Source organism: Coregonus lavaretus (genome assembly GCF_964263955.1).
Source record: "Coregonus lavaretus genome assembly, chromosome: 5".
NCBI lineage: Eukaryota > Metazoa > Chordata > Actinopteri > Salmoniformes > Salmonidae > Coregonus > Coregonus lavaretus.
The window spans coordinates 37,217,147-37,241,520 of record NC_139992.1 but is presented as its reverse complement, the minus strand read 5'-3'; the positions used below and the strand labels follow the sequence as shown (position 1 = coordinate 37,241,520).

At 44.7% G+C, this 24,374-nt stretch overlaps 1 protein-coding gene across 12 annotated transcripts in view; it reads left to right on the top strand.

Moving 5' to 3' along the window:
- Nucleotides 1-588: 588 nt before the first annotated feature.
- Nucleotides 589-24,374, top strand: part of LOC311129838 (forkhead box protein P2-like) — a gene marked incomplete at its 3' end in the record, with an annotated part of 49,245 nt that continues 25,459 nt past the window's right edge. For 3 of the 12 annotated variants that reach the window (XM_084162328.1, XM_084162326.1, XM_084162322.1), the window contains exons 1-7: nt 589-734; nt 13,572-13,709; nt 14,595-14,654; nt 15,086-15,175; nt 17,466-17,649; nt 18,512-18,770; nt 20,761-20,865. In XM_084162328.1, coding sequence (XP_084018454.1) covers nt 615-734; nt 13,572-13,709; nt 14,595-14,654; nt 15,086-15,175; nt 17,466-17,649; nt 18,512-18,770; nt 20,761-20,865 — 956 coding nt within the window. In that variant the 5' untranslated portion in view covers nt 589-614. Of the gene's footprint in view, nt 735-13,571; nt 13,710-14,594; nt 14,655-15,085; nt 15,176-17,465; nt 17,650-18,511; nt 18,780-20,760; nt 20,866-24,374 lie in introns of all 12 variants that reach the window. The other 9 variants (XM_084162332.1, XM_084162330.1, XM_084162323.1 and 6 more) reach the window with 5 other exon arrangements.

Sequence of the window (24,374 nt, the reverse complement as noted above, 5' to 3'; positions counted from 1 at the left end):
CTCTACTTCAAATTGATATTATGAATATGCAAATGGCCTAGTAATTTGCAGAGAAGTGGGTATTTCAGTTGAGCACACACTAGACAGGTCAATTCTACTGATGCTCCACCTTGCTTTTTCTTTCTCCAACCGTCTCTTCAAGGGTGCTACACATTTACATTTTAGTCATTTAGCAGACGCTCTTATCCAGAGCGACTTACAGTTAGTGAGTGCATACATTTTCATACTGGCCCCCCGTGGGAAACGAACCCACAACCCTGGCGTTGCAAGCGCCATGCTCTACCAACTGAGCTACAGGGGACTACTGTATTTATCCTTGATCATGGCTCTGTGTGAATTATCACAAAAATGGATCTCTGGTGTATTGTAAGCCATGTCAGAGAGTGTCGCCGAAAACATTTCTTGACAGATTTCGGATGGTTTATTAGCTTTTCTTAATATTTTCAGATGTTCTGGTTGGTTGTCAACCCAAAGAAATCTAATTTTGGGCTTTTTTCTCTTTGTCTCTCTCTTCTGTTTTTCTCCCCCCCTCTCTTTCTCTCCCCCTTTCTCGCTACCCCCTCTCTATCTCTCCCTGCTCTCTCTCTCTCTCCCTGTTCTCTCTCTCCCTATCCATGTTCTCTTCTCTTTCTCTCTCTCTCCAGGCCCTACAAGCAGCGAGGCAATTACTCTTACAACAGCCAGGCAGTGGCCTGAAATCTCCAAAGAACAACGACAAACAGCGTCCACTGCAGGTGAGCAGCATGGTCACTAATCTCTTAAAACCATCCATAATACATGCTGTCTCGGAAAGAAGATTTCCTCTGCTCCACAAGTGTGTTTGATTTGGCAATGCAATTCTGGAACCTGTCATTGGAATTCGCAAACCTGGGACAGCCTGTCCTCAAAGCAAAGCAAGCGGTTTCATACACAAAGAAACAAATCGATCTTTGTCAGCCTCTGTTATTCCAACTTTTGGTGGTCAATGTCTCCACACATTGTCTTATTTCCTATCTTTCATCAGATGTTATAGAATTTGGTTGGGGGTTAAAGACGATAAAGTATTATGAAGTATTTTTTCTTTATGTTAAGATATAGGTTATTGTATGGAATGAAAAACAACAATGTTTGCAAGTAGAAGAAGTAGGAAGTGCAACATCAATGATCTCAACCCTTTTCTACAATTGATCCATAGTATTGCAACGCCACCAGATCCAGAGGTGACTTATTTGCACAACATGTCAGATTGAATCCAATGGTTGTTAAAAGGCAAGTCATTTTAACTAGCTGTCATTTGAACTCCTCAACGCTCATTTGCCTTATTGATTCATAGCTACTGTCTATTTCTGTTGTCAGTGATTTGGATAAAGGTCACAGTCGCACTGCATCATCTGCTCCTTTCTTCCTTCACTCCTCCTCTTATTCCCTTGTTTATTCCTGTTTATTCCTTCTCTCCATCCACAGTCACACAGGATCTATCCTTCTGCTCATTTAGTCAATAATAAGACAGTTATTTGCTTTGCTAGCTTCACAATTATGTAAGCCCCTTGACATCTGCGACTGCTTCTCATGTTTTTTTAGGGGGGTTAAAATTGAAGCGTGAGAGTGAGTGCCCTCCACTCGGTTAATAAGTGCTATCAACCCCTGTGCATTTAATGAGAGATGGGGAAAATTGGCGTTAACCTCATCGTTAATATTTTTCACAGAGTCTAACAATGGCGACACCTTCAATTGGAGTCACACCACAGTGTATCTCATTACATGATGGCGAAAAGATAAGGTTCAAGCAACATGCCGCCCATCGTCACACTTTCTTTTTCATTTAAATAATTCAAATGGAGGAAATGTGTCTGTGTCGAGAAATGTTAATATTATCAGGCATATTCATTCACTGATCATTTTTATTTTGTGTTTCGTGCAAAGAAATGAGCATTACTGGCAGTTTGAAGATATTAATTGTTTATCAAACAAAAGCGCTCTATTCTCTATTTCTATAAAGTATTGTTAGGTCCGTAGCATTTTACCAGTTGGGTATACTGCATACAGAAAACAATGGGTTTCACAACCCAGTAAGTGATCTGCAAATTGCTGTACTTGTGCAATACTTGTGAGGAGTGGGGAATAGTATTGGATGGGGGTAAGTCTCTGTGATAGCACTAGCAGCTGGTCCATGACCGATCCACTGGCTCTAATAACAGCAGAGAATGGTAAATATTGAATATTTACATTTGCTTACTCCCATCCTCTCCTCATGTTAGCGATATGAATCAATATGAATCGGGGGCCGTGTGAGCAACGTGTAGTGACTCTAGTTAATCCATCTGTTGATCCATCCTTTATTAACATCTTCACCTCTTTGTTTTAATGTCCAGACTGAAAGTCTTTGTAGAGAGGTAGTAGGCTAGTCCATGGTGTTCAGGTGTATAGCAACTCAACACCACTGGGTTGCTTTGGTTAATGCTTTAGTTGTATGATTTTATTTCTGAATCCACCATTTTGACTTGTCTTTCTATTGTTAATTTTTTATATTTTATCATTTAAAACGCACAATAAATAGTACAGTATGTATACTGTACTCAATAATGTAACTATTCAGGGCCCACATCACCCAAGAGATTTGTAATGACACTGTCAAATGTTCATATGGAACACTTTTACGGAACGGTATCGCCGACCTTCCAATTGAGTTTACCCAACAATCTAGCTTTATTTACCTGGATTACAAGGCCGGAAAAGCTCCATATCTCCCATGCTTCAATAGTACCTGTTTTGATTGAGTCACTAGCTGCATGTGTTCCTCTGCAGGTATCAGAGAATTGATCGCCTTGTCTTATTAAAGCAGCTAGAAACATGGAATGGATTAATATTAGTGTGACAGGCCTGCTTACTGCTTATACGGTTCTAAGTCACTGATAAATCCCAGCGTTTTTCACTATTTAAGAGCAGGGAAGACGATACACTGTAGATTATTTAGTACACAAGCATATAAATGCATCAGCTTGCAATTTTAATTACTTGTATTAACGGCTAAAGGCTCTCGCCTGACTAATTCTATCCAAAGGTTCATCGCGGTGTTGACGCTCGGCACAAGCTGCTTTTCCACATTTGCGTAATGTGACAGGTCTATCATTACCCAGTAAGCCCATGGGAGCACTCAATAAACACCTATTTCTCCCAGTAAATCCCCTCGCCTTCGCCATGCTGCTTACAAGGATTTCCCAAGGCACACAACACCCTCTCGTCTCTGTTCTACTGCTATACTCTCCCTCTCACTGTGGCAATATCTATCTCCCCGAACGCATTTATACACTGACATTTCGAATACAAATAAAGAGACGTGCGAGATGACGAATAGGGAAGGGAGGATTACTGAGACCTTTGCAATCTGACAATTGTTCTCCCAAACCAAATCACCATCTCAAGTTGTCAGACGCCATCAATGAGGCCCTTGTTAGTTTGTTTGTTTTCTATTGTCTGGGGCTGATTCCCTCCTGCCTTGATGTGGGCTAGGCCCTGGCTGCTTTAGCAATTTACCTGTGATGTACGTGCATTTAACACACTGGGTACACCACAAAGCCTGGCACAGTGACACATGTATAACGTGTGTGTTGAATAACGATGACGCTGCGCCGTGTGGGAGGCACGTTAGGTGTTCGGGGAAGGCTTGAGTAAACAGCTGTATCTGGGCTGGATCAGCGTGTACGTGTCGGTGAGTGAGGGGCTGCCGTGGCGTTAGGATACGTCCCGTAGATGTCCTCTGAAGACCGTTGGAAAGGGTTGCCCAACACACACACTCGGTGTGAGAGGGGCATTAACGAGGTGATCGCACAGAGCTGTAGATGAACAAAGGAGGTCTTCACTCTGTGTGTCAAAGACACCCCGTGGTGGAGGAGCTAGCTAGACCCTCCATGCCTCTTCACATTGTGCAACCCCAGACAAAAGATCAGTGCCAGAGGTTAAAATTGGATTTGCCCCTCAGCTCGATTAGCATAGAAGACATAGTAGACTCCCTAGCCCCTCCTCGTTGACTTTCCCTGACTCTCTAGTAGTTAATGGTTAACCATCAGCCATGCAAAACCTGAGCCATGACAGGTGTTTAGAAAGCAGTTTCTCTTTTAGACAATGTTTTTAAGGCGCGCGTCAACCAACACTATATCATGTTTTTAAGGCAATTTAACAGTAATGACACCAAGTATCATGCCACCAAATCCACCTGGAATGAACATACTCTGAACCATGTAAAATGACTGACTGTTCCAGGTTGGCTGTTGGTTGGTTATGGATGAGAGGAGCTGTATTATAGATATGATGTTGGTTCTTGCCTTTTTTAGTGGTTTAGTGACTCCAGATCTGTCTCCCAATCAGACTGTGGGCACTGGGCCATCCTGAGGGTGTCACTGCTTTAAAGGTCAGCACCATACATCTCATCACAGTAAAATATCCCTACGCCACTTTCCTTAACATTCATCTGACTATAGTCCCCCATCTGGAACGCAGAACACTGAGAAAAGGCTACAGAAACATTGGAGGACAAGGTAGGAAACGTAGATTAAGGATGGAGGATGGAATTTCACATTTACATTTATTAAAATCTATCTGCTCTGCATTCCTCCTGGTAGTGGTAGGATCTCAAAATAGGAGAAAAAAATTATAACCTCTGAAAAACATTGTGTTATTATTCATGAAGAAACCTTCTGTTGACTCTTGGAGAAGGAGGAGAAAAGAAGTGTCAGCACATTTTTACTCAAACACCCTCAGTGACTGCATGCTTTTGTAACAAGAAAACAAGATTTTATTCTCTTTTCTCCCCATCTGTGTTAGTTACACACACCTACAGGACAAGATTGCTAAATTGCAAGGACAGAGGAGGTTCTATATAACCCCAAGGCAAGCGGCAGCAGAGTAGAAATACATGAAGAAAGTGCCACATCCCCAGACCTTTGATGTAGCAGCAACAAATGTACCTTCTGACAGAAGATGCATGGAAGCAATAAGCGAGTTATACCATACCCTTACACATGCAATCTGATTATTCTGGCCCGGGTGTTAATTGGATACTAACTGGCAGATCTGATACGTGTAGCAGCCCTGGTGGTTGGAAGCAAGTTCTAAGTGATGAACTATAATTCACTGAGCTGCTTGAAGCACTTGTAATTTAGCGCGTGTCATTTGATGAAGCGGCTGATCCAGTGGTCTCTGTAGTACCTGTTCCCTCCAAGAGTACCAGCTACTACGGCACACACCAAGATACCTGCTAGGAGACCCGTTAAGAAATATCAATTGGGAAAGACAGCACAGAGTGCTAGTGTGATAATACAGTGTGTCTGCTCCACTCAACTAGCCACTGGAGGCTATAAACACTATTATAGACACTGTTGTAGTGACATATTACCGGTACACAGTACATGTCCTCAGCTTTATCAATGAAAAGGGAATCAGGATTATCTACACAGAGATAGATATGTTTTGAAAGACCACTGAGCCTACCATAACCCCCTAACTATTTTATTAGAGGACAGGTGTCTTTATGTTTTGATAGATTGCATGTCGCATACTGTGGTGATTTGGGAAAACATTTTCTAATCTACTTAGCTCTGGTCCTGACAATCTGGAGTGTTGATCTCCTAATCCGAAGTGTGTGTGTGTGTGTGTGTGTGTGTGTGTGTGTGTGTATGTGTGTGTGTGTGTGTGTGTGAACAAGAGCAAGAGCCATTACACTATGTATTACACTATGCCCTCTGCTCTGAGAAGTTCTGAAAAGTTAGCAAAGCTTGCAGGGTGGGAGCCTTGGTGGCCTGGGAGGGAGCCTTGGTGGCCTGGGAGGGAGCCTTGGTGGCCTGGGAGGGAGCCTTGGTGGTCTGGGAGGGAGCCTTGGTGGTCTGGCCGTGAAGTAGCCCCCTATCAATAAGAGCCTGGCCACCATTGGCAGTAATTGGTTAGTAAATGAGCAGTGTCAGCTGAAAGGGACTGGAGGGGTCAGAAGTTCAGCAGCTCAGAGGGAGTCTGTAGTTTGGGGCCCACGGCCCCTGGGGAGCCCGGGATTGAGATGAATTAGTGGGGGACACTGGAGGAATTCCATCCTCTATCTCTCTCGCTCCTCTCTCTATCCCTCTCTCTTCTCTGGGCTAAAACGGGTCTAACACCTTAATTAACACTGAAGCTTGTCTCTGCCAAGCAGCTCAAGTAATTACCACCTTACGCCCCTCCATTTCTCATTTTATTTATCTTAACAGTATCTGTGGCAGCTCTGAGACCGTTCAGCTAGTGCTGAAGTGGCCCTAACGTTATTCATTCCATTCACCATCCCATCTCCGGTCCTGTTTATGCCTCAGTCCCACATCTAATCGGGAACTTCCCCCACTTATTACCGCTAGGTGAATTCTACAGAAATTGAGAGAAATTCATTTTTTTCACCCCTTAATTGTTTAAGTTTTAACTCTGATACTGTGGGATATCTCCTTCTACGGCCTTTAGTGTAATTTGATTTGGTCGTAAATCCATTGTCGTAAAGATAAGTCGAAGTGGGTATAATCGCTGAAGGTGCATTAATCCTGTCCATTGGTCCGGTTCGATGCAGAGAGCCACCGAGCGGCGGTGTGTTTTTAATCGCACAATTCTCAGTCAAATCAAACAAAATACGAGGCCTCTCACCGGAAATAACCCGCAACTGCTGCCTTGGCGGAGTCTAGAGGTACCTGATCACTTCTCTCCGGAGAAGAAGTTGACCTTTTGCAGCCGTGAAGAGGCTTGTTCGTTCTCTAGCTCGGAGTGTGACGAGCGAGAGAGAGCACCTTAATGATGTGCTTGTTCTTGTGAGGGGCGGCCGATGTTTTCTCATCAGGATCCAATTTAAAGGTCCTTAGTTCTGCACTCAGACTTTGGAGCTAAGCAGCAAACCACATGGCCTCCAAAGTTCAAGTTGATCGTCATCGTCTTTCCTATATTCCTTCCTCGGCTTTCTTAAGGCAAAGGAAATACACAAATAGGGAGCGAACAGAGAGCGGTCAAGCCTGCTTTGATTGCCATGCTGTGTATTGTTTTGTTTAGAATCATGTTAACCCACATACCAATTATATGATGTGTTACTTTGGTGGATTTGGAGTAGGATAATTTGGGAACATGCCCATTTGGGAACAATTTGCACATTAGAACAAAAAATTAGAACCATCCGTTTCTGTTATTACCGACCTCCCCAGTGACCAACCTCAACTGTAGCTAATTTTCTAGTGATTTAAGAAATCCCATAAAGTTTTTTTTGTCATAATAGATTGGTAATGCGGTTCCTTTGGATGACAGAGGAGCTAGCTAGCTAACCTAGCGTTGTTGGATATCATGGGGGTTGTGTGATCCTGTGTGTGAGAGGACCGTTCATTGTCTGCCCGTGTTTATGATGCGACGGTCCCTGTAAATGCTCATTAATTTTGTCCCTTCGTGGCAAAATCATTTTGAGGAGAAGCAATTCAGTCTCTGTTCCTTTCAATTCACTGCTCTTGTCAATCAAGCGCCCGGGCTGCAGTATCCTGCGGAATGGAGGTGTTATATTCCGGCAATTATCATGTCATATACTCGGAAATGTAAATGAACGTGTGTAAAATTAAATTTCTGGGTTGTCAGTGAAGAATAAGAACCAGGAGAGCAATTACTTATCGTCTTTCATCTTGGAGGCTCTGATACGTCAAGCAGAAAAGCATGCAGTTAAATGCCTGGAATTAGCATTGTGCTGGGGCTTCAACAATGAACTGAGGGCCGGGGCCTTTCTCTCCTCCGCCTCGCCTGCCTCTCTTTTTGTTTAGGGAAGAGCGATGAAATGAAGATGATTAGCTAAAAAGCTAAGGAAAGCGGGAAAGCCACTTCCTTGACTTCATTTGTTGCCTGTTTTTCTATTTTCAGTTTTGAATCCCCTTATATCCCTTGTCAGGATGTATGAATTTTTTCCTGGCTTGTTGTTCAGATACAGTATTATCCTCATCCTGTACAACTGGGCTGTTAATGTTTAGTGGTGTAGTGATTCATTATATGGTTTTGTTTGTCTTTTCACTATTTACATGTTTACATTTAAAAACCCAGACTCACACCATCTTCCCCTTTTGTCAACCACATTAACAGCAGGATCCTCATTCAAGCAGCCAATTAATGCGTTTTAATGAAAGCATTGTCATCCTGTCCACAACAATTGAACGGGGTGGACCCCAGGGTAATTGCAAGTCACAGATGTATCTTAAGGTTTAATAACACTGAAGCTGTAAGCACAGTGCATTTACAGTGGCTTGCAAAAGTATACACCCCCCTTGGCATTTGTCCTATTTTGTTGCCTTACAACCTGGAATTAAAATTGATTTTTGGGGGGTTTGTATCATTTGATTTACACAACATGCCTACCACTTTGAAGATCCAAAATGTTTTTTGTTGTGAAACTTGAGCGTGCATAACTATTCACCCCCCCCCCCCCCCCCCAAAAAAAAAAGTATATACTTTGTAGAGCCACCTTTTGCAGCAATTACAGCTGCAAGTCTCTTGGGGTATGGCTCTAAAAGCTTGGCACATCTAGCCACTGGGATTTTTGCCCATTTTTCAAGGCAAAACTGCTCCAGCTCCTTCAAGTTGGATGGGTTCCGCTGGTGTACAGCAATCTTTAAGTCATACCACAGATTCTCAATTGGATTGAGGTCTGGGCTTTGACTAGGCCATTCCAAGACATTTAAATGTTTCCCCTTAAACCACTCGAGTGTTGCTTTAGCAGTATGCTTAGGGTCATTGTCCTGCTGGAAGGTGAACCTCCGTCCCAGTCTCAAATCTCTGGAACACTGAAACAGGTTTCCCTCAAGGATTTCCCTGTATTTAGCGCCGTCCATCATTCCTTCAATTCTGACCAGTTTCCCAGTCCCTGCTGATGAAAAACATCCCCACAGCATGATGCTGCCACCACCATGCTTCACTGTGGGGATGGTGTTCTCGGGGTGATGAGAGTTGTTGGGTTTGCGCCAGACATAGCGTTTTCCTTGATGGCCAAAAAGCTCAATTTTAGTCTCATCTGACCAGAGTACCTTCTTCCATATGTTTGGGGAGTCTCCCACATGCCTTTTGGCAAACACCAAACGTGTTTGCCAAAGCAATGGCTTTTTTCTGGCCACTCTTCTGTAAAGCCCAGCTCTGTGTATGGCTTAAAGTGGTCCTATGGACATATACTCCAATCTCTACTGTGGAGCTTTGCAGCTCCTTCAGGGTTATCTTTGGTCTCTTTGTTGCCTCTCTGATTAATGCCCGCCTTGCCTGGTCCGTGAGATTTGGTGGGCGGCCCTCTCTTGGCAGGTTTGTTGTTGTTTAATTGAATGGTGCTCCGTGGGATGTTCAAAGTTTCTGATATTTTTTTATAACCCAAGCCTGGTCTGTACTTCTCCACAACTTTGTCCCTGACCTGTTTGGAGAGCTCCTTGGTCTTCATGGTGCCGCTTGCTTGGTAGTGCCCCTTGCTTAGTGGTGTTGCAGACTCTGGGGCCTTTCAGAACAGGTGTACAGTCGTGGTCAAAAGTTTTGAGAATGAAACAAGTATTGGTCTTCACAAAGTTTGCTGCTTCAGTGTTTTTAGATATTTTTGTCAGATGTTACTATGGTATACTGAAGTATAATTACAAGCATTCCATAAGTGTCAAAGGCTTTTATTGACAATTACATTAAGTTTATGCAAAGAGTCAATATTCTTTTTCAAGACCTCTGCAATCCGCCCTGGCATGCTGTCAATTAACTTCTGGGCCACATCCTGACTGATTGCAGCCCATTCTTGCATAATCAATGCTTAGAGTTTGTCAGAATTTGTGGGTTTTTGTTTGTCCACCCGCCTCTTGAGGATTGACCACAAATTCTCAATGGGATTAAGGTCTGGGTAGTTTCCTGGCCATGGACCCAAAATGTCGATGTTTTGTCACTTAGTTATCACTTTTGCCTTATGGCAAGGTGCTCCATCATGCTGGAAAAGGCATTGTTCATCACCAAACTGTTCTTGGATGGTTGGGAGAAGTTGCTCTCGGAGGATGTGTTGGTACCATTCTTTATTCATGGCTGTGTTCTTAGGCAAAATTGTGAGTGAGCCCACTCCCTTGGCTGAGAAGCAACCCCACACATGAATGGTCTCAGGATGCTTTACTGTTGGCATGACACAGGACTGATGGTAGCGTTCACCTTGTCTTCTCCGGACAAGCTTTTTTCCGGATGCCCCAAACAATCGGAAAGGGGATTCATCAGAGAAAATGACTTTACCCCAGTCCTCAGCAGTCCAATCCCTGTACCTTTTGCAGAATATCAGTCTGTCCCTGATGTTTTTCCTGGAGAGAAGTGACTTCCTCGATGCCCTTCTTGACACCAGGCCATCCTCCAAAAGTCTTCGCCTCACTGTGCGTGCAGATGCACTCACAACTGCCTGCTGCCATTCCTGAGCAAGCTCTGCACTGGTGGTGCCCCGATCCCGCAGCTGAATCAACGTTAGGAGACAGTCCTGGCACTTGCTGGACTTTCTTGGGCGCCCTGAAGCCTTCTTCACAACAATTGAACCTCTCTCCTTGAAGTTCTTGATGATCCGATAAATGGTTGATTTAGGTGCAATCTTACTAGCAGCAATAACCTTGCCTGTGAAGCCCTTTTTGTGCAAAGCAATGATGACGGCACGTGTTTCCTTGCAGGTAACCATGGTTAACAGAGGAAGAACAATGATTTCAAGCACCACCCTCCTTTTAAAGCTTCCAGTCTGTTATTCTAACTCAATCAGCATGACAGCGTGATCTCCAGCCTTGTCCTCGTCAACACTCTCACCTGTGTTAACGAGAGAATCACTGACATGATGTCAGCTGGTCCTTTTGTGGCAGGGCTGAAATGCAGTGGAAATGTTTTTTGGGGATTAAGTTCATTTTCATGGCAAAGAGGGACTTTGCAATTAATTGCAATTCATCTGATCACTCTTCATAACATTCTGGAGTATATGCAAATTGCCATCATAAAAACTGAGGCACCAGACTTTGTGAAAATTAATATTTTTGACACTTAGATTGCACTTTATTTAACTAATTATGTGACTTCTGAAGGTAATTGGTTGCACCAGATCTTATTTAGGGGCTTCATAGCTAAGGGGGTGAATACATATGCACGCACCACTTTTCCGTTATTTATATTTTTGATATTTTTAAAGATTTTTTCATTTCACTTCACCATTTTGGACTATTTTGTGTATGTCCATTACATGAAATCCAAATAAAAACCCCATTTCAATTACAGGTTGTAATGCAACAAAATAGGAAAAATGCCAAGGGGGATGAATACTTTTGCAAGGCACTGTAGTTACATGCAGATGTTTAATTTGTGACTTTTGATGCTTTGTTCGGCCTCTTTGTTTTGTGTCTCCTTAACGAAGTGCAGAAGAGAGTGAGGCTACTGCTATACCACAACAGCCTTCATGCATGCACTCACGCCCACACACACGCCAACACACACGCACACTCTCTCTAAGACCCTAATGAACAATTGTGGCAGGCTAGGATTTGTTTGAATATGAATGTGGCGGTGCAGTGGGGAGGAGGAGGATGGGGCTGGGGATGGAGTTTGACCTTCAGCTGTGATTTTCAGTTCATCAGGATTAGTCAAGCTGGGCGATCAGGAGCGCTAATGCATAATGACTTCTAAAATGAAAAATGTGTAGTGACCATGCAAATGTCTCAGCTAATCAAAGAGGGGAACCTGGGCTGAGGAGGGGAGAGAAGAGCAAAACAAGGACGTGTCAAGGCCTGAGATATGGGGGGATGGAGGGGAGGGGGATACAGGGAGAGATGTATGGAAAGTAATCAAGCAGCTTGATTAGACAGCAGCGTTAGACGTTAGGGGGGCACAAGGGTCTTATTGGCCCTTTTTGTCATGCCGTTGTAGTATACTGTCATAACGACTATGTGCTAAACGATGTCGCAATTAACCGGGGCTATGGAATGGCCACAACCACATACTAACAGATTCAGTATAGTCCTATTCTTTAAAGATGCCTGCAAGAGATTTAATCAATCCTATCTTAGCATAAGATACTATTTTGTAGACTATTCTGCATCTGTAATGGTTTGATGTGTAATAGAATATTAAAATGCCTAAAGCCCTTGCAGTCAAATAACACTTTCAGATTAAACCATGTGTCCAACAGGTGAAAGTGAATGACTCTAGAGAGAGTTTCAAAGTCCTTCGTTCAACAGTTTTTAGTTTTTGTTCCAAACTTCACAGCAGCATAGCAGAGTAAACAAACTCATCCCAGCGTTTCTTTTCATTTCAGTCATTGTAAAAGAAACGTACCAGACATGAATTGAATGAAAAGTGATATAAACATTAGTGCTACATTCCCCTGTTGCTATGTGCTCATGCAGGCATTCAAAGTGAGAAGCAATGAAAAGTTGAATCTTTCTTGCTTTGTTATTGATCTGTTGTGTTAGAAGGTCACTATCTACTGTCTTATAAGACTTTGGCTGAGAAATATCTATCTTTGTTTTGTTTTGGTGAAGTTTTCTCTAGCAGCTTTGACAGCAGCTAGTAATTGAATGATTCTTATCACCTAAAAAATGACATACATTTTTTCAAAATGACACGTCAATCGGGAGAAAGAAATGTGTTTCTAGCTGCTTTTCGTGAGAATGAAGAAGTTGAAGAACTTTTGTGCTCTGTAGAAAGGCAGCTGTTAATTCCACTCTATAAACAGAATTGTCTACTAGCCCCAATCTCTCTTTTCCTCTCAGAGCAAGTTTCTCTAAGAATCTCTCTCTCGCTGTCTCTCCAAGGCTCTTTCTGAGTGATCTCCAACCTCAGGCTCTGTCTGGGTGCTTGCATGCTGATTGTGCATACCAAGTGTCCACTTCAACTGTGTTATTTTAATCAACTTTGGAGTTGTGCATTTTCCTGCTGTTTCACAATGGCCGCCACTAATAGGCATGCCTAAGGCGGTTCAAGGGTTCAGCTAATTAGGGTATATGTCTATTTAAATCCCTCTCTTCTCCCACCGGGCAGACTGTCAAAAATAAGGCAAGGAAACACAAAGGCACAGCACCCATCCATCCTTCAGCACTGAGTGCCACAGCACAAGGGTGACGGGAGACATGCTTCCTCTACCTTTTGGTCCCCAATGACCATGCTCCCAGTGGGCTCTGAGGCCAGCCAGACCTGACGCATTCTCTCTCTCTCTCTCTCTCTCTCTCTCTCTCTCTCTCTCTCTGTCTCTGTCCTTTCCTCCCTCCCTCTCTCTTTCTCTCTCTCTCTCTCTCTCTCTCTCTCTCTCTCTCTCTCTCTCTCTCTGTCCTTTCCTCCCTCTCTCTCTCTCTCTCTCTCTCTCTCTCTGTCTCTGTCTCTGTCCTTTCCTCCCTCCCTCTCTCTTTCTCTCTCTCTCTCTCTCGCTCTCGCTCTCTCTCTCGCTCTCGCTCTCGCTCTCTCGCTCTCTCTCTCTGTCTCTGTCCTTTCCTCCCTCTCTCTTTCTCTCTCTTTCTCTCTGTCTCTGTCTCTCTCTACCTCTGTTGCTCCCCCTTCTCTCTCTCTCTCCTCCACCCCCCCCCCCCCCCCCCCCCTCCACACACACTTCCCTCCAGGTGCCGGTGTCGGTGGCCATGATGAGTCCCCAGGTGATCACCCCCCAGCAGATGCAGCAGATCCTTCAGCAGCAGGTCCTATCCCCTCAGCAGCTCCAGGCCCTGCTCCAACAGCAGCAGGCCGTCATGCTGCAGCAGGTACCTAACAGATACACACCTAGTAGATACACACAGAGAGACATGCGTAATAACACACACACATCCACACAATCAAATACACACCGAGAGACATTCACCTAGACACACACAGACATAGTTACATAGTCATAAACACACAGTTACATGCATATGGTCACATAATGCCTGCACCCAGTGAACCGCACACACACACACACACACACACACACACCCACTGCCTGTGTTGCACTGTATACACACCACACATAATGTACAGTACATCCACGCCCGCTGCGCCCTTGACACAGTTATAAAAGAGAGAGACTAGAAGTGACGCACTTGACCACATCACAACCAATTACCTGTATTCCGCCGAGGGTCTATTTCCTGGGAGCCCTCAGGAAAGGTAAAAGCTGTCAGGATAAAGACATAGTTACTGTAGTTATGAGGAAGTCAATGAAAGAGGGATGGAGTCAATACAGGAAGTGAGACAGGCTGAGTCATGTATGGAAGGAGTTGACTTGTAATTTCATCATTATTTCATAGATAGACTGCAGTGAGGAAAGCCTTAAGTAGGGAACTATTGTTTAATTAACTACCCTCTTTAGTGGAATTTATGAATTAATTAAGTTTCAGGAAGATGTCCCATGCAGGCTATAGACTGATTGCAATTGTATATTCTTTATAAGACCCTACTGTACCTCCTCTATCTTCAGGAGTCACTGAGAGTAGCATAGACAGCAGACAGTGGATGTTATGTGTGATGTGTGCTAAACACATTACTTTTAGAGTGATGAATCTGGTCCTTTGAGTGTGCTGTATTCACTTTAAAGCATTTCAGTGCCTGTCAAGACATTAGACCAAAAACTGTATACTAGTTAATATGATTAATTGTGCCCCCTCCAGTACTGTGCGAGGCCATTTAAAGTCCATATGGAGAAGACATGGAGGGAGAGCGAGACTACAGTATGTGTCCCCCCTGCTAGAAAATGAATACGATTATTTATGGCACTTCAATGATGTGTTATACGTAACCAACATGTGTCGGTGTTGTCGTGTCACCTCATTTTCAACCAAAAAAAAGAAAAACAACGACAAACAAAATGAATTACAACACGTCAGAACCTTGGCCAATGCTATTTATGCTGCTCTAGTATGGAAACAGATTTCTTATTAACTTTACAAACACATTGCTACAGTATTATACCATATGGTCAATATACTCTGTCTCAGTAAATCTAGACTTTCCACTGCCCAAAACGTCACACACCATACCAATGAAACCAAGAGCAAAGAAGCATTTGCCAATGTCTATTTACATAGCCAGAAGATAATATGGATATTCTCCTAGGTTACCTGCAATGTTTTTATCATCTCTCTTTCTCTTCCCCTCCCAGCAACATCTGCAGGAGTTTTATAAGAAACAGCAGGAGCAGCTCCACCTACAGCTTTTACAACAGCAGCACCCTGGAAAGCAAGCAAAAGAGGTGGGTATCTGTTTAGACCCGTAATGGCCTGACAGTGGGAGTGGGAGAGAATGGGCAGACATGCAAAACAAGCAGGGAAGAAGTCTAGATTATGTCTTTCTGGCTGTCTCACTCAGTTCAGTCTTCAGGTTAGCAGCTGTGGTTTGGGGAAACCTTCCCCATATTTCTGGGATTCCACAGACCAAGCTAACTAATCCAAAGCCAATGTTCTCTAATGTTAGCTAATGGTTCTCCCAGTGTTACGTGGTGTGTGCTGTATGTGCCTGAGTGTGTGTTTGATGGACAAAGCACTGACACTTGTTATCTGTCACTGGGGGAGACTTGGGGAGAAATGACTGGGGGTTTTCTCTCCCTCCTTCTAAAACATGTAAATGTGGGGACGTGATGTTAAAAAGCTAAAAAGCCCAGTTTGAGCCGAGAGAGAGAGAGAGGACCGAGTCACAGGGTCTGCTGATTAATGAACTGCTTCTGTGGGTTTGGGCCGAGTGGTGAGCAGCAGAAAAGTTAGAGTGTGTCGCGCTCATAAATCACACTGACAGCCCGCCAGTCTACTGGGCGAGGCTCGCAGTCTGTCACAGGAGCCGAACATCGTAGCACGCCGCGCGCTGTGCCGGGGCCAAATCTAAACAAAACATGGGGAAGCAGTTAAATTGATCAGAAAAAAGGTATCGCAGACACCTTTTCCCAGACACCTCTCTCTCTATCCCCTCCCCCCTCCCTTCCTCCCTCCATCTCTCTCTCTCTGTCTCTTCAAGCGGCCCATTATGCAGACCCTACAGGAAGCTGCTACTGACCTCCCGGAGGCTTTGTTTCTGTTTGGATTTGTGAATAGAATTTTCAGCCTTCCGTCGCCATCAAATATAGAATAGAAATTGCTCCCTTATTTCTCCTGAGACGGCGGGTCCAATCCACATGACTTGCTCCATTATGCAGTCTGTTTTCCAGTGAGCGCATCACAAGTTTTGTCTGTCCCCCCACCCCTCCCCCCAGGCTAGAAAGGAAAGGGTCTTCCACTGCAGCTTGTCTCTCTGTGAAGTGTGACTGCCTCCACATATATCCTCAGGAGTGTCTCTCGATGGCCACCTTGGTCTTGTAATTCTTGGCAGAAAAAGAGTGAATTTACATTTTCTGATATTAGAAAGATAGTGGAGGAAAAAGAGAGGAGAGAGAGAGAGAGAGAGAGAGAGAGAGAGGGGGGAGAGAGACAACAAGAGAGAGTAAAGAGAGGAGAGAGAGAGAGAGAGGGAGAGAGAGAGAGGGAGAGAGAGAGAGAGAGCGAGAGAGAGAGAGAGAGAGAGAGGGAGAGAGAGAGAGAGAGGGAGAGAGAGAGAGAGAGAGAGTAGAGCTAACAGCCAGTTTTACAATAGCTCCAGTATCTCCCATGTTTCCTAATAGACCACCAGAGATCTCATCCACAGCCCACTGAGGACTAAACATGTTTAGCTGTGAAAAAGAGGTGCCATTAAACTGGTAATGAAATGATGCTCAGTTCTTGGCATGTTTACTGTTATAGAAACAGATTATATCATGGTAATACACAGTTAGCTGTCTGATCGACATCTGCAATAGCATCAGCTTATAGGTCTGATTTATAGTTGTGTTTTTGCCTGTGGAATAGTACTGTAATGATTAAGCCACAAAAGTCAGGGCTTTTTTCCCTTCCCCTCCAGCTTGTTTTTCTGTGGTTGCTTTGGCAGTCGTTTTTTGTTGTTGTTGTTGATGTTGTTGTTTCGCTCGGGCTTACGCAATCGGCTGTCTGGCTGGCCCAGCAGTAAACAGGTTTGGGAGGGTGGGGGGAGAGATGGAGGGAGGGGGGGTAACGCTGGTGTGCTCAGTTGCTGTAAATCTCCCAGCGAGTTCCCCTCGGCCCCATAAGCTGTAATAGACCATCAGCAAATGCAAGACAATTAACTATCAGCTGTTGGGGGAAGGGATTACCCAGGGCTTAATATCATTCAGAAGACTCATCTCATAGCAGTCTGGAGGGGAGAGTGCAGTCAGTCTATCAGCCCAGTGTGCCTAGCTCTGCCTCGTTCAGCAAGAGGAGGAGACAGAATAGAACAGGAACTAAGCAAAAAAGGAGGAGAGGAAAGAGAGAGAAAGGAGAAAGGAAAAGAGACAGGCAGTTAAGATCATGGAAGCAGCAGCAGCAGCATCGGCAATGGAAGCGTCCTCGTCGTCAGTGTGGGCGCCCACTTTCTTGTTAATTTGTGTAATTTGTGCTCCTCTCCTCCTCCACTCCTCCTCCTCCTCCTCCTCCTCCTCCTCCTCCTGCTCCTCTTCACTATAGCAACAGCAGCAGCAGCAGCATCAGCAGCAGCTCGCTGCCCAGCAGCTCGTCTTCCAGCAGCAACTCCTCCAGATGCAACAGCTCCAGCAGCAGCAGCACCTGCTCAACATGCAGCGCCAGGGCCTGCTCTCCCTGCCCCCGGCCCCAGGACAGGCAGCCCTCCCCGGGCAGACCATGCCACCAGGTAAGGAGGTGGCTGGAGGGAGTGAGGGGGGAGAGGAGGGGGAAGGGGAGAGAGCCTGGGGCTTCAGGGGCTGTGGGGCTGGGGGGCTATAGCGCATGTGACTGCCGGCGGCCACACCGCTCTCTCTATCTCTCTTTATATTTCCCTCTTTGTTTCTATCTCTCTTTCTCTCTCTCTCTCTTAGCGCTGCCTGTCTCTCTGTCTCTTCCTGTGTCTGTGAGTGTTTTCTCTCCCTCTCTATTCCCTCGCTCCCTGCTCACCCCTCCCTCTCTGGGTTGTTGTTGTTGTTTACCGCCTGCCTCACAGTAAGCAGCGAAGAAGCAGCTTCCATTTTCTCTCACCTCGCCAAGAAGTAAACACGTGTTTACCAAAATGGCGGGGGCGAAAACAACAACAACAACAACAACAACTATGAAGAAACCAAAAGAAGGGGAGTTAATTACCAGTGTGAGGCTGAAACAAAAGGACAATGCGCGTTTATCTAGCTAGAAAATATAATCTGTGCTAACTGAATTCTGCTTTCTCTATGAATGTAATCCAGTGGCAGCCATTGTGGATCAATGCCCGTGGTTCCCTGTAGATTTCATTGGAACACTGCATTCTTATTAAGCAGAACCACTAACAAGAGATCATCCCAGTTAATCTCTCAGTGTAGCCGTGTGTCATTTGGTTAAAAGACTAAGCCTGGGCGGTGTATCAACAAGTAAGTTAGAGATGTATGTAGCCAGTAAACAGGAGGAAGTTATTTGTGTTGGTTTGTGATGACTCTGTGTTTATGTAGTCTACAATACATCAGCTCCGGGCATAGTAGTGTATGTGAAACTGTATTGTAACTTGGTCCTCTGCTTCTCCCCTCTCCCAGCTGGACTGAGCCCAGCAGAGCTCCAACAGTTGTGGAAGGACGTGACCGGTGGCGGCCACAACATGGAGGACAACGGCATCAAACACGGCGGCGGCGGCGGCGGCCTGGACCTGACCACTACCAACTCTTCCTCGACTACCTCCTCTACCACTTCCAAAGCATCACCTCCCATCTCCCACCACTCCATCGCCAATGGCCAGTCTCCCGCACTCAACTCCAGAAGAGAGAGAGAGCGAGAGAGGGAACGGGAAAGGGAGAGGTACGGAAAGTGAGCAACTCATCCGCCACTCACCACACAACACATTGTAGACACAAAAGTTAGGACGCACAAAAAGCTTGTTGTTGGCTGGTAGTTGTTTGTTGTTTTATGGCTTTTAATAATGTACAAATACATTTGATATCTATCTATAGAAACTCCCGATCAGAGTATTTGTCCCCGTTTAGAAACGAAAAGAAAAAACCTATCTGTTCCTGCCGGGTTGAACATGATGTTTTGTTTGTTTGTTCAATAGTTTATTAGTGTCTTGGTAATATTCAAAAAACAGCCTCGGCCTCCCTAGGGACAGCATAGAATGCTATTGAACACAGTTGCTTACACCATATCAAAAGCAAGGAAGACACCGGCAGCAATACACTACCGTACGAGCAGAAAGCAAAGGTAACCGCAATGTACATTAAGTATTTAGTGGCTCTTTTCTTTTGAAATTACCTTGTTGCTCCGCTTGTCATGTAAACAGAATACATGATGCCAAGGTGGTATTTTACAATATTTATCCTTGTGATGCCGCCTTTATATGAGGTTCTGACTGGAAGAAAGCACTGGTCACATATCTGTCTATCAGGGTCTATGTATTATTCAAGGCTCTTTCCTGCGATATAATAAGAATGGGGTGTAGTGTAGTGGTGGTAGATCGACTTCAGTGGAGGTGGATGTGTTGTGTAATTGGTTTAAAGTAGATGCTATCTGCTACCACCACTAAAAGGGGGCTTGAAAAATATATCTTTAGAAGGCAGACGTCCCCTAGAAGAGAAAGCAAAACAGGAGGAGGTGGAGGGAGGGAAGAAAAAGAGAAAGAAAACACTTTTTATCTGTTAGTGTCCCCCGGGGGGGGGGGGGGGGGGCGTCTCGTAATGATCGAACACGGAGTATTGTCAAGGAGAGATGCTTACTAACACACAGTGGATCGATGGAGGGAAAGCCTGCCTGTAGAAACCCTGTGTGAGCTCTCACACACACACAAAATCCCCTTCACACACACACCGACACACGAACACACACACCCTCCAACCCCCGAAATACAGAAACAAGTGGAGCCGAAAGGTTAAACCGTCACTTTTAATAGGATGTGCTGTCTACTCAGGGTCATAACTTATTTGGATGCCATTTCCCAAGCAGAACCCCCTCTTGTCCTCAAAATAACATAAATTACAGAGAATATTATTAATCTCATGATGAAAATTATATGGCCGTCTGGATTTTTCATGTTTACTTGAAAGTCCTCCGTTGATCACTTTACAAGATGAATAAATAGGGGTCGGGAAAAAAAGAAAAGGAAATTGGTCCCTCTATGAATTTGGGTTGGCTGGATGGTTTCTCACACATTGTTTAGGGGGTTGCAAAAACACTGGGGATAGCTAAACCTCTAGATCAATAATCAGATGTTAACCATATTGCTATGCCACCCGCCCTCATCTTTTCACCCTTCTGTTATTAGAAACACCCTATTCCCTTTATAGTGCACTACCTTTGGCCAGAGCAGCAAGAGCCTCATGGGCTCTGGCCAAAAGTAGTGCACTATATAGGGAATAGGGTGCTATTTCAGATGCAGACAGTGACTTCCATCCTTGGCTTAATTAGGCTCCTTCCCTCCTCCTAGCAGCCTTGGCAGTTGAACTATTCAATAGAACAGGGCTGAATTGACCTGTTTTGACCTGCTTGTCGCTGATGGTAACCTGACAGCCACCAGCAGCCTTTTGTGATGAATCTGACGCCAGTCTACCCTTCTCTCTCTCTCCTTCTTTCTCTCTACCTCCGATCCTTCCTTTTTTTCGCTCTCTCTGTCTCTCTCTACCTGTCTCTTTCTTTCTCCCTCTCTTCCTTTCTCTCTCTCTCTATATATATCCCCCCTCTCTCTTTCTCCCCCTTCTCTCTCCCTCTCCTTCTCTCCCCCTGTCTCTCTCTCTCTCTCTCTCTCTCTCTCTCTCTCTCTCTCTCTCTCTCTATCTCCCTCTCTCTATTCTCTCCTCAGCTCGTTACATGAGGAAAGCGGAGCCTCCCACTCTCTCTACGGTCATGGGGTGTGCAAGTGGCCCGGCTGCGAAAGCGTCTGTGAGGACTTCGGACAGTTTTTGAAGTAGGTCTTACTCTAAGAATTTACTCTACACTGTGTCTTAACTCACCTCCCCTTTCCTGTACTGACCGACTGCATATATCATCATGTCTTAGCTTACACTGTGAATTTACTTCATGACTGTGCATTACGTTACAGTCTCCTGTGTTAATACTAAAAAAGTACAAGCTCAATGACAGTTGCACTTAACAACCACAGGCCAAGACAATGGCCCCCATGAAATCCGATAAAGCCTCAAGTCACCCAGCCAAGCGCCTCTCATGGCTCTTTCTCACAGCAGAAACGACATCTTATGTTCCATGGTATAAAAGTTGCCATTCATCAACTAAGATGAGCTTAGCTGCTGTACATTTTTTGTTTCTCAATAATGAAACTGTAGAGGCCTATTCTGGGGTATTTTCCACAGTACCAGAGCGGCTCTTTGCGAGCTTAATCGAGGGGGCCCAACAAAGAGATAAACACGCTTGCATCTCAATGGGGACATTTTGACATATAGATTGTATAGACTGTGCGGCGGCTGGCTACATTAACTCTAGATGTAAATGACCTCCGATTTACACCCAAATCTCCTATTCAGCTTACCGAGTTGCCGTGAAAGGGCCTGATAGGCTTGTGTGAAGAGCGTCAAAAACGAATGGCAACTTGTATAGATACGCGGGGGCCCCACAATGGCTGCATTCAGTGTTGTCATGGCTCCTGCGACAGACTGAATGAACCCTTCATGCTCCATCAACAATTTAGTAATTAGCTCATTTGTAATTGGTCTGCTTTGTTGCCTGGGATGTTAGTGGGGGACATCAAAGGAGAAGGTGTTTGCTAGCGCCGTAGATTACAGGTTATCACGTTGCCACTCACTGGTGTAGCTAGGCTCTTTCTCTCTCTTCATTCGAAAATAGAGAGAAAAGGGGCGAAGCATTCATTGGAATATTCTAATTAGATTTGTAATTAACTGAGAAACAATGATCTCGTCAAGCGTTTTCATGGGTGTAAATGTCCATGTACATTCCACACAAACTCTTTTGAAATTGGGATATTGTTCTATTTTGGGGAGGGGTATTCTTCCTTACATTACAGTGCCGTAACTCCATAACTGTGGTTCTGTGATGATATGGAAGCCCACCAGGGCCAAAGCAGAGCTGTAGGATTTAGGTCAGGCAAAACCGAAGGCAGAAGTTTGGTTAATTATACAGCCTTTTGTAGCACTAGCATGTGCATTAGGGCTAATGTGTCTCTGTGTAGAGAGACATTACTCAAAGCCAGACTGGCTTTATTTACAAAACCTCTACAGACAGACAAGACATGTATTGTGCATTATATTCATGCCTCTATTCAATGGACACGCCAACAATAGATGCTCCTTTGAATTAATTCTATCCAGGTATATTTCTATCATAATGTATTTCTATGGATATTATGTGTGCTTATCCCCAGTGGAAGATGCAATGCATAGAGCAGCATGGTGGATGTCACTAGCAGAAATTTGCTCGGGGAAAGGCAGTATAGGCAATACTATAAGGTTACACTATATTCTGGTGGAGTCCTTGGAGCAGAGGAGAAGTTTGCCTTGCAGCTTGAGCAAGATTTTTTGCTGTGTGTGAGACTGCATGGCTATAGCGGATTAGTGGTCTGTAGTCATACACTCAGTTCACTTTGTCTTACCGAATCCACCCGCTACTGTACATGGGCTTCCATGTAAACACGGATACGTTTGTTTACTGTATGGACAACTTTATAGCTTAGTTTCTCATTTAGGTTAGGGTATAGGTACACAGTAGGTTATAAAACATGTGACTGTAAATATTCTGTAAGAACAGTGTAGAAAAAAGGATTGCACAGATAGGCATACACTATACAGTAGTAGACTAGAAAGAGGTGTTGCAAGTCATTCTCTGACAGCTGGAATAGTATGGAAAAGACCCTGCCTAAAACAACTGTCTTTACAAAACAGCCTTAAAGATTCTGGGTGAGACTCCACGTCGTTGCATCCAGCCTGCGAGGAGTCAGAGGTTCATGTACTGTAACCTGCACATGAAAACAGACAGCAACAAAAGACACCGTGATCCTGGCAGAACAAAGATGGCTGCTTGTCTGCCTTGCCTTGGAGGAGGTATCGTCAGTGTCAGGGAGAGCCTTTTAATGTTTTCGGAGATGCCACTCATCTCCTCGGCAACAGCCAGGTACACACACACTTTAAAATGGTTTACATAAAAAAGGTGTCAGAATCAAATGGCACTTTAAGATGAGAATGTGAGGAAGGGGGGAAACCTAGGTAACCTGATGGTTGGTTGCTGGAGGTATGAAACAAAGGCGCATGCAGCGGGCGCGTTTAGTCATCTTTTGTTGTGTGGCGGTAGGAAACTTGTCAAGATCAGCATTTAATAGCTCTTCAGTGTCTCTTTTATGTGTTCACCTGGAGAGCTAGCCTAGAGGTTGGCTGGCACGTTGTATTAGCTCTGTAGTTCAAATGTAATATTAGCGTGGGAGTGTTCGAGGGGGTGTCGGGGGCGTGTGTGTGGGCCTGTGCGCGCATGTTGATGCATGTAAGTGTATGTGCTTCGAAATTGTTTTGAGGCGCATATCTTTTCAAAGAAGGTTTGACAGGAATGAGAACAACTCATTTCACACCCAGGTTTGTTATTTTGGATTAGTGTTACAGTGATATGTATACATTTGTGGGCATAGTACAGTACTGTACAGTGCAATCAATGCAGAAATATTTGATTCATTCACATCACATATATTTTACTACTCTATTCTGTTCAGTTATTATATAATGCTTCCTGCTCTGTTCCCTAGTTCTATATTGATTTGCTCTCCCCTCTGTGACTCACACACACACACTCATCCATCCGAGAGGAGTTAGTTACCATTTGATTATCATCTCCAATTAAACATCCTTCAGCCCAAATATATGCATACCCACCATCCAAACCTCCAGCATGCCCCGACCGCCAACCCCTCAGAACAGGGTCTTCCTTAATCGATGCACCTCGCCGTCTACGCAGACAATTTATCTGCCTCCTCTCTTAACTCTTCCCCTCTCCCCCTCCGACGCCATGTCCCCCTCTTCCCCCTTACCCAGCAGGCAGTAGCATCAGAGAGAGAAATGGCAAGCGGAGAGAGAGAGAGAGAGAGAGAGAGAGAGAGAGAGAGAGAGACGTTAACCTGACCGCGAGTGTCTCTAACCGTTGCTTAATTAAACCCACAAGGCAGTAAGAAGCCCCCGGATAGGCCCCCTCAGCGCTACTCTGCCAGACGTCTGGCCGGGTGTGACAAGACCTTTAAAACTGAGGGCGTTACATTAGTTATGCAAATGCTGCTGTCTGGTCTGTTGTGGGTCTGCAATGTGTGTTTGTGTTACTCTGCGTCAGGGAGGAGGGAGGCCCCAGCCTATCTAGCATGAAGGGTCTGGGTCGACAAAGCTGTGATAGGACACATGGACAATTAGGCACACCATACTGTATGTGTGCTTGAAGGTATTTTAGCAGGCTCTTAGAACTCTCTTATGATGT